This window comes from Cyprinodon variegatus, unplaced genomic scaffold (genome assembly GCF_000732505.1).
Source record: "Cyprinodon variegatus isolate N-32 unplaced genomic scaffold, C_variegatus-1.0 Scaffold132, whole genome shotgun sequence".
Lineage (NCBI taxonomy): Eukaryota > Metazoa > Chordata > Actinopteri > Cyprinodontiformes > Cyprinodontidae > Cyprinodon > Cyprinodon variegatus.
In genome coordinates, this window is record NW_015150585.1 from 611,906 (window position 1) to 621,895 (window position 9,990).

General features: G+C 37.6%; 1 protein-coding gene across 4 annotated transcripts in view; it reads left to right on the forward strand.

Moving 5' to 3' along the window:
• The first annotated feature begins 1,489 nt into the window (after positions 1–1,489).
• Positions 1,490–9,990, forward strand: part of sp3 (Sp3 transcription factor) — a 15,794-nt gene continuing 7,293 nt past the window's right edge. Inside the window, exons 1-4 of one of the 4 annotated variants that reach the window (XM_015376299.1) lie at positions 1,490–1,769; positions 1,944–2,026; positions 2,385–2,480; positions 6,067–7,306. In XM_015376299.1, coding sequence (XP_015231785.1) covers positions 1,973–2,026; positions 2,385–2,480; positions 6,067–7,306 — 1,390 coding nt within the window. In that variant the 5' untranslated portion in view covers positions 1,490–1,769; positions 1,944–1,972. The remainder of the gene's footprint in view (positions 1,770–1,943; positions 2,027–2,384; positions 2,481–6,066; positions 7,307–9,990) is intronic. The other 3 variants (XM_015376298.1, XM_015376302.1, XM_015376301.1) reach the window with 3 other exon arrangements.

Sequence of the window (9,990 nt, forward strand, 5' to 3'; positions counted from 1 at the left end):
GTTTCATTGATATATATACAAAAAGGAATATTAGGAATTATATTTATCAAACATTATACTGGGCAAGTAAAAATTGTTTCTGGGCAAATGAAATGTGAAAGTCACTTGCCCTTTGGGCAAGTGATAAAAATCCTTAACGTCAACCCCTGATGAAGATCCATGCATGCAAGTAGAAGTAAACACTTTTTTACACAATGGTTGCAGTAAAGTCCTGTAACAATGGACTCTGGTCAAACAATCTTTTAAAAATCAAAAGCCTGGAGCAAAACATCTCCAAGTTTGGGGTTAGTGTAAAAGAAAAAATAAATAATTTTGCAATTTAGATTTCTGGCTAAACAGTTCAGCCCTAGTTTGAACCATATCCAACAATGTAATGATTAAGCCCTAAGTAGACGCCAAACTCAAACTCAAATTTGGAATATAGGGGAACGTGTTGCTACAAATCCAATCTGACTGAATGAATCCTAATCCATTTATTAATCAAAGAAAATATCTTAATTCAGGATCAACAAGGCACTGATTCATGGGGCTTAATGCTAAATACACACCTTTCAGAGATTTATTTGAAAATAATTTGAAAACAAGGCCGCATACTCCTTCCTCTTTACCAGTTTGCATGTCTTTGGGTTTGTTGGTCTATTATGCAGGATACAAACAGAACATTCGGAGGTGTGTAATGGACAAAAATAGAAAATAGCTCTAGGGTTACCAATATCAAAAGTTATTTTAAACCCCACAAACAGATATGTATTGTTCAGTTAAAATGCAATTGTTAGTTGTCGTATGTATGTGGAAAAGGTTTGTTAAAATTTATTGTGCTCTAATTTTTTTTTTTTGCATGGTGTCATTTTAACAGTTCTCTATAGACTATTCAGTCATTTTATATAAAAAGACGATGTTTATTAAGGACTGTTCTAAAAAAAAAAAAAACAGATTCAAATGCTAATATTTCTGCAGTTGTTTCCTGTACATATCTTCATATATTTCTACCAGCCCTCTTTTCAGACAAATATGCTAGTACACTTTAATACACTTAGGCCTCTATATTTTATTGTGTGCTTTTTACAAATTTTCTCACTTAATAGCTTTTACTTTTAATTATCTTCCCCCTCTCAGTTTTAATTGTTTTTATTGGAGTGTGCTATGTGTTTATGTGTATTGTTTATTTGGTTATTACTCAGCTAGTTTCACTAATAGCATCATAAAGGAATATGCAATAGAATTGCATAATAAATTCGCAGCTAAGCTTTATTAATTGTAAAAATATAAGCCCGCGGGCTTCTCTGTGACTCAGTGGTAAGAACAACATAACTAAAGGTAAACAATGTAACTACCTTATTCTCTGCCACCCACACTTCAACTTGAAACGTAAGAATCTAACAAAGAGTGATTGGCATCAGGACCGACAAATGGCAGCAGGCCAGAGCTAAAGAACAGCCAATCAGCTTTCAGCTGAGCGGTGGGATTTCCTGTATGTGGCGCAGTCAACAGTGGAGGCCCCACCCTTTGTGTAAAAGCCGCCCGTCAATCAAAACAGAAATAAATCAGTCAGTTATCACCTATTTCTGCGCGTATGCAATCAGTTTAATCAGCTCATCATGCCCCGTTGCTTCTGATTATTAGGACTTTCCGTTTAAAGAGAAGTCACGCAATGACTGGTATGTTTTTTTTCCTTTATTATTCTTCACCCTACGGAAGCTAACTAGCCAACTCGGGCTAGCACAGATGCTCGTCTGTGATACAGCTAATTATCGCAGTGTACCTGAACAGTTAAGTCTTTTTTCAGTAATACTACTGCCCAATGCCGATTAATGTCTTGGTGTTTGTGATTATTTGTTCGCTGAAACTTTAACGCGTGTGTGTAATTGGCAGGTATGTGTAGCTAACATTAGCATCATCTGCTGTTTTACTGAGCTAACCTCCTGCTTATTTTCTCCTCGCAGCTCCAGAACAGCCACTGAAACCAGATGAAATGGACGGCGGTCAGGACAGTTTTATCCAGCAGGATGAAGGCAGTGCCAATCAGGTAAGGGTTCACCCTTGTTTTTAGGAGTGTCTAAAGGCGCTGATGCGGTCTTGTCATCTACGCGACGAACACTGAAGTTCGGGCATTTCAAACTTGGAAGTTAGGGGGGCTCTCATACCCTCACTTGAACCTCTCAGGCAACACTCCTTATGAATCCCGCCTCTTTTATTACCGGGATGGATTGAAAACTCCCCTAAGGCTCAACCCTGTTCTGGATTTGACTCAGGTGCTGCCTGAGGGGCTCAATATCAGGACGCTGAAGTCCTTTTCATTCTTAAGCAATGAGTCAATCTGTCTGTGTGGCCCTGACTAATGGCCACCCACTTTCTTCCCTTTAAACTGCCCCACTGTGGGGTAGGACGCTCAGCCATCACCCCTCGACCTGCTAGCAACGACCTGCACTCAGGTTGAGTCGCCATCCTCAGAGGTGAACAGAGGTGCTGCAGCTGATGTGGTAAGTCAGCACCTCTGCTACAATCTGGTTAATTGTTAGCTGGAGTGAGTCGCTCTTCAAACCTGGTGGTGGGCATTTACCTATATATGCTTATACAATGTAGAGCTGCACAATGCATACAATCACTGTCACCTTTGCAATGCAAATGTGCACAAAAAATCAATTGAATGCAATATAAATTGTATGTGTTGCTATAGTTCAATGAAAATGTATTCACACTGGCTATGCCTGTAATAAAAAAGAAAGTATATCGTAGAAGATTTGGCTTAATTGCAATCATCACAATCAGAAATTTCTACTATGTACTTGTTTTTTTTTTTCTGATATTGTGCTGCCCTATTACCAAACAGCTGCATATTGTTATCAGTTAAGAGAAAATTCAGCTTTGACTTCTGCAACTGGTTGCAAGAAGAACTGAAACTATTTTTATTGGATTCATATATTTTTATTTTCCACTAATTTAGAAGACGAATAATCGTTTACTTGGGTAAACAGATTCTAAATGATTATGTTTGTTAATCCCAAAATATAACAGACAAGATTTAGTATCCAATCGGACAGAAAATGGTATTGTACGTGATCATGACACACACATCTGGTATAATTGCATAGGGCTGGTTTGAATGCACATGATTAAATAGACTCCTGGTCTTCTGTCTAGCAATGTGGGGGCGGTGCCTTTAGGTACACAAGAAGAGAGACCTTTCCTGTGTCCGAACATCCACCCTAATTACTATATAGGGCACTATATAGTAGTTACACCATTTTTAGACTAGTGTCTGAACGTCTAGTGGAAGAAAAAGTAGTGGACTTGAAATTTCCCACAATGCCCTTTGAAAGTAATGATCATGGATGCCATTAGATGAGCAGATATATCCCAGATTGCTTTGTGAGAGCTCTACTTGCAAATCATCATGTGATTTGTCGTAGCTGCAACAACTAACAAAGATGTCGGAAGACAGCGTCGCGGTAGAAAAAGTAGTGATCATCTGTCCGAACAATCAGTTAACTGAGCTCACTATAAAGTCCACTATATAGTCCCAGCTCTATATAGCGATTTAGGGGTTAGAGCAGACGTAGGGACACAGCCATGTTAGCCAAGTAAAACACGCTTTCGGGAAAATGCAAAGTAAAATCACTGAAATGCATTGTAAACCGGCCATGGTTGCCTCGTTTGGTAGCGCACACACAGTGTATAGCAGTGTATAGCACATATATAGCAAGCAGAACAAACTGGGACATATAGTAAACAGTGTACTTTACCCGTGGTAGAAGCCCAGAAGAACAGAAAACTGATCAAGTGAAACTGCAATCTTCTCTGAGCTTTAAAAATGAAATGTAAAACGATGAGGATGCTGATGTAGGAAGCCTATCGTGCTCCCTTCCTCATGAAATGGAAAAATAACTTTGGCAAAATTTACAAAAAGCTCTCTGAGAATACCTTTTACTGCCTTATCTTTGTTGTGGCTGCATTTACCATTCCTAGTTTAATCTGTTCAGTTTTAAGAGCACTGTGTACAGGTTGGACATGATGTGTGGCACAGAATTTGCATTTTGATTGACAGTGGATGCAGCCTTTTGGCAATGATTGCTGCTCTGCTTCCTGTGCATTTAACAAAAACACTTATTTATTTATTTATTTATTTGTTGGCTAGTCATGATTTGACCCTGTCAAATTTTGGATATTGTTTCAATTTTGGAAACAAGTGAAAAAATGATACACTGTCCCAGGGCTGGACAATATAGAAAAGAAACATATTGATTAAAATAAAAATGCTTATTGATCAATATCAATAATTATCCAAAAAAATAACGGTTAGGTTAAGGTTAAATTTCTGTTATGGAAGTGTGAACGTGGCTACTGAAATAAGAGGTGTTTTAAAAAAAAAAAAAAAGCATGGATCTGGCGCATCAAAGATATATTTTTATGGTGTAAACAAGGATCTAGTTCGTGCAAATGTGTTCAGCAACTGTAATAATGTAAACATTTCTGACTTCCTAGTAAGTTTGCAAAAGAAATCTTTAGTCACTACAGCAGTTGGCTAGTTTGCTACAGGTTCCTACTTTTCTATACTGTGGTTAACTTCAGTTTGGCTCCACATTAACCTACGTTACCATCAGCCACACTAACAAACGGTACCTTTAAAACTTAAGAAGTTGATCAACATTTCCATGTTTAATAAGTATTACAGTAGATTAGAAAATGCTCCCTTCCCACTTCTCACTCCCTTCTGGGGTCCATCAACTCACTACTGGACTGAAGAGATTGAGTATTCACACGAGTGAAATCCTGAAATGAGGCATACAGCCAGATTTATGAACATAAAACGCCCTGTAAGTAAACACAAAACTGCATTTGCTTCTTGAACAAACTCAAACAAGACTGCTGTTTTGCCTGTTAAGTGGTATGATCTATTCTCATTGTTGACTTAAAACTCTAACTAGTTGCTGTCAGGGGAGAATAGACTAACTAATTGAACATAACAATGTATATCTTAACACACAGCAGTACCACTGTAAAGAAATTACATAAGACAGAGCAGAATCACGGTCCAGCCTATCGCAATTCAATCATTCATGATGGTGTTTGTGGTGTAATGATGTAACGGTGTGGGGTACATTTTCTCAGCATACGTCTAGCCCCTGAAAAGCAGTTAAATATTGTTGTTCCACAAAATGGCCCACTTTAGAATTATAGCTTTCATTATTGCACTGTACACATATTCTAATTGCTACTTTCAGAAGCATAATTCATTACCTGGCAGTATTCAAATAACCTCAAACTCAAAACATCAAAGGTTTGCTGTAGCACAATGCCCCCTCAGTCACAATGGAACAAGAGTCTCATCATTTTTGTCCAATCTGCGGATAATGCTTGATGTCATCTTGTCTATTTGGACTTAAACTTTGTTGGTTATGCTTCCTTGGGGAATTTGTGCTTAATAAAGTATCCAGGGAGTTTATATAACCAATTGGATGGATCCTCACTGCCCTAGATTTCTCCTCCTGTTATAGATTTTGGTGATCAATAAGCAGTAGTGAGTAAAAGGATGGTTTAAAAAAAACAAAAACAATGTAATCATCTCAATATTCAAAACTAATATCAAATTGGAAATAGTCTTAATTTTGTAAGGCCCTAGTTGGAGCTGCGTATTTACAGTAAATGTTCTCATCCAAGAAGTAATTTGGCATGTCTGTAAATGTAACGCTGTAAATATGTAGAAACTTTTCTAAATGGGAGCCATGTTGCAACCATGTGTGAAGTGATGACTTCACCAGAGCTGGACTTGCTTTTGTTTTTCCTCCCTAGTGAATCATTTTGTTCTTCTTGACTTGTGGCAAAGGTAAAGTGTATCTACTCAAAAAAAATCCTCTTTACACAATCCAACTCAAGACTAGAGTCTCTAGAGTAGATTAAAGCATGCAATCAAGATCAAAGTCGAATAGATTTGATTGTCGCTAAAGAGTTCTTTCTATTTTAATTTGTTCTTCAATTTCCTACTGCTTTTTTTCCTTTTTTTTCTTAATAGTGTGGAAAAAAAACAACTGTCCTTACTATTAAGTTTCTTCTTTTTATTTCCCTCAGGCATCGGAGCCATCTTCTCAGCTTACAGGGACTGAGAAATGGGAAGTGCTAACCCCCACAACAGCAGCAAAGGATGAGTCTGGAATGATACAGATCCAGAGCCAAGGAATATTGACATCAAATGGACAGTATGTTCTTCCTCTCCAAAGCTTACAGAGTCAGCCGATTTTTGTGACGTCTGGCACAGACGCCTCTTCTGCCAATTCAGTGCCTAACATTCAGTACCAAGTGATTCCTCAGATTCAGACAGCAGACGGACAGCTGAGCTTCTCCACGTCTGGTGTAGAAGGGCCAACTCTGACTCAGGATGGCACAGGGCAGATTCAGATCTTGCCTGATGGGAGCCAGAGTCTCAACGTGGCATCATCTGCAAACATCCTTAACAACCAAAACCTCATTTCACAGACTGGCAGTGTCCAGCAGATTCAAGGGGTTTCCTTTGGCGGTTCCACTTTTAACAACCAGGGCCAGGTTGTTACCAACGTGCCTGTGGGCCTGCCTGGGAACATTACTTTTGTTCCTATTAATAGTGTTGACTTGGACTCCCTTGGCCTGTCGGGTGCTCAGACTATAGCGACGGGGGTCACTGCTGATGGTCAGCTGATAATGGCGAATCAGCCTGGAGATAACACTGAGAGTTTGAACAAGACAGACGATCACCTCTCACAGACACTAACCGGACATAACTCAAATGCAAATACGGAGATATTTGTGCCAACGTCTTCCTCTCAATTACACGTTCCAGCAAATGAAACCAATCTGCAGACGCAAGACCCTTCTTTACAGCCGGTGGCAACAGGACAAGCAGACTCAGGTGCTGCTCTGCAAGAAAGCTTCCTCCAACAAAATCAGGATCAGAACGTCCAGGTTTCCTCGGGTCAGTCCATCATCCAGCTGCAGCAGGTGCCCCTTCAGACCGCCAACGGCCAAGTGGTCCAATCTGTCACTTCCGGAGGACAGAACCTGCAAAACGTTCAACTCATCAACCCAGGAACCTTCATCATACAAGCTCAGACAGTCACTCCTTCGGGTCAGATTCAATGGCAGACCTTTCAGGTACAAGGAGTGCAGAATCTTCAGAACCTGCAGCTGCCCACCACACCCCCCCAGCAGATAACCCTGGCACCAGTCCAGACCCTCTCTCTGGGCAGCATCAGTGCAGGTCAGATTCCAAATCTTCAGACTGTGACCGTCAACTCAGTTGCGCCACAGGAAGGAGGAGACACAGAAACCACAGGAGGTAAATCTGATCTTTTTATTATAGTATAAATTTAATACATTAAAAAAAAGACAAAACTTAAACCCTGTTATAAGTGTCAAAGAACTTTTCTCTCAACAGGGCTGCTTTCACTTTTTTTTTTAACACAGTTTATAGAGAAATAAAATTTTTAGCCTTATTAGTACACATTATTTTGACTCATAATTTCTATTACGTCAGTTATGAGTGTCTAGGTTTTAAGAGTGAAGATTTTCTATTGTTTAAATTTAGTTTTGGGGTTTTTTCCATTCTTATGGTTTTAATGTCTTCGTGAGAAAAGCTTTTTTGGTACTGCTGGTCAGCTGGCTGGAAGAAGGCTCTCACATTTTTCCTGCACAAATAAAACATTAGGTTAATAATTCTGTGGTTTCTAGATATTCTTAGCCAATGCAGCAGCATATTCATACCACAGTTTACCACTTGAAGATGTACAGTATCCTTGCAACCTGAGGGGGATGCTCTACACTCTGTAAATGTGAAGAAAGACAACTAAAATAACAAGGTTCTTTTCTGATTTTGGTCTTCTTGTGTTTCCAGTAAGATTAATATTCTGCAGTTATGTTTACAGCTGATTCGATTAAAAACGTCGGAATATTTCGATTGGATTCGGCAGAATGTGGAAGTAGTCCCCCTTAAAAGGCGTGCATTAAACGCTTGACATGATCAAGTTATTCTGAAAGAGGAAGCTGATTCTTAGTGTGTACGTGGGGCAGCCTTCAATGTGACGCCTTTTTGTATTGGGTGGCCACTCGCTCTGGCTGGCTGTTTTTAGAAAAAACAACCAAATGTTTATGTGACACATTGGGCTGTTTTATTTTGATTATGTCCATATACACAGTATAGTGTGAGTATTTTTTTTTTTTCAATCCAAAAATATATAATTATAATTGTGAAGACGTCTCCATAGTATTATAACTTAAAGTAAAAAAAAATTAACACTATTACAGTGTTGTTTTATTCTTTTAGAAGTTTTATTTAAAAAGATGAGAGCAGCTGTTATTCTTTGAGCAAATAACTAATAAGTTATGTTTATTATTATAAAATTAATAGAACACTATCTAAGACATTTAGATAGTTATTTTTAGTTATAAAGTGTTTTGAGTTATTGAAAGACCTGCAACCCTTGGTAGAGGATATGGGTTTGGTATAAATTAATAACTGAAACTGGCAGCCGCCAATGTGAAGTGCTACTGTACATAAAGAACAAAACAACAAAGGCTAATTTTCTGTGCTAAATCGCATTTTGTTAAAAACCACTCCAAATATCTAGAGGGTATTTAATCAATTATTTTTGTCCATGTTTATTGAAAGTATTGATTTGACAGCAGTGTAATTAAACGCCTGTATATCTTAAGTGTATTACACAGTGAGAGTTGTCGCCTTTGCTAACCTGTGACACAGTTCTTAGCGGATTTCATTTTAGGGTTTTCATGTGAACACTACACTATCAATCATTTATGTGCAAAAGCTTTATATCTTATTTTGTTTCAAATAAATCACATCTCTAGTTTTTTTTTTTTTTTTTTTTTTTATAAAATCTGTCTGGAGTCTAAAAAAATTGCTATAATTTATTTATTGTTGATACATAATCAGTTTACCTTTGCAGGAATGTTTTCTACCTGTTGGCAAGTTTAGTTTTTGACCAGCACATTTTTCTTTTTTGTTCGCCTCAATGTGAGAGAAAAACGATTTTTGAAGACAAGTGAAAATGTCACATGACATGAGTTGAAGCCCACATACAAGAAATAATGGCCAAAGATCATTTAGTTTTCTTTGGTTTTCAGGTCCCACCACTGTGCATGGAAAGTCCCTGTCATGCTGTCATGGCGTCTGAGGGCACTTAGAGCTGAACATTAGTTCCTGATGGTTTTAATTACACCTGTGCTTCTCAAGTGTGACAAAACGTCTGCAGTCAGGTCTTTGAAACAATGACAAATTTGAATAAACAGTTGCCCTTTTTTTAATCTTCAAAATAAAATATTAAAATGTTGTTTTGGACAAACTAAAGTTGAGGTTTTAGTTTATTTAGAAAGTTTATAGTGGATGTAGAATGCATCCATTAAAACCATTGTTTTTCTTTATTTGCCATACAAATGGCATTACATACAGGGTTTCTGCGGGTCATTAAAATTATTATTTTTTAAATTAAGGCCTTAATTGACATTAAAATTCATTAAATTTGATAATCGTGGCATTAAAATACTTCGCAAAAGCATCTTGAGGCGGAGAAAAGGCTAGAAAATGGGGAAAAATGCAAATTTGAACCAAAGTGGCGGGAAAACGAGGAACTCGGGACAGGGCTGCAGCCTGTCCACGGTGAAGATGACCACTGATTTTGCCGTGTACATTTTGCCGTGTACATATATATATATATATATATATATATATATATATATATATATATATATATATATATATATATATATATATAAACTCATGGGTACTTGTTGATGGCATTAAGATTATTTCTAAAAGCATTAAATAAGAGTTACTCATTCTTGTATAAACCCTGTACATAGGATAACTGGAGTTATTTTGGTTATTTCAATTATTCATTTCAGTCCTAAAATTCTCAAATATCGCTGGATTAGGAGCTTCCGAAAGAATCTTGAAAGTAATGATAACAAGATTCTTTTTTTTTTTTTTTTTTTTTTTTTACTTCTGCT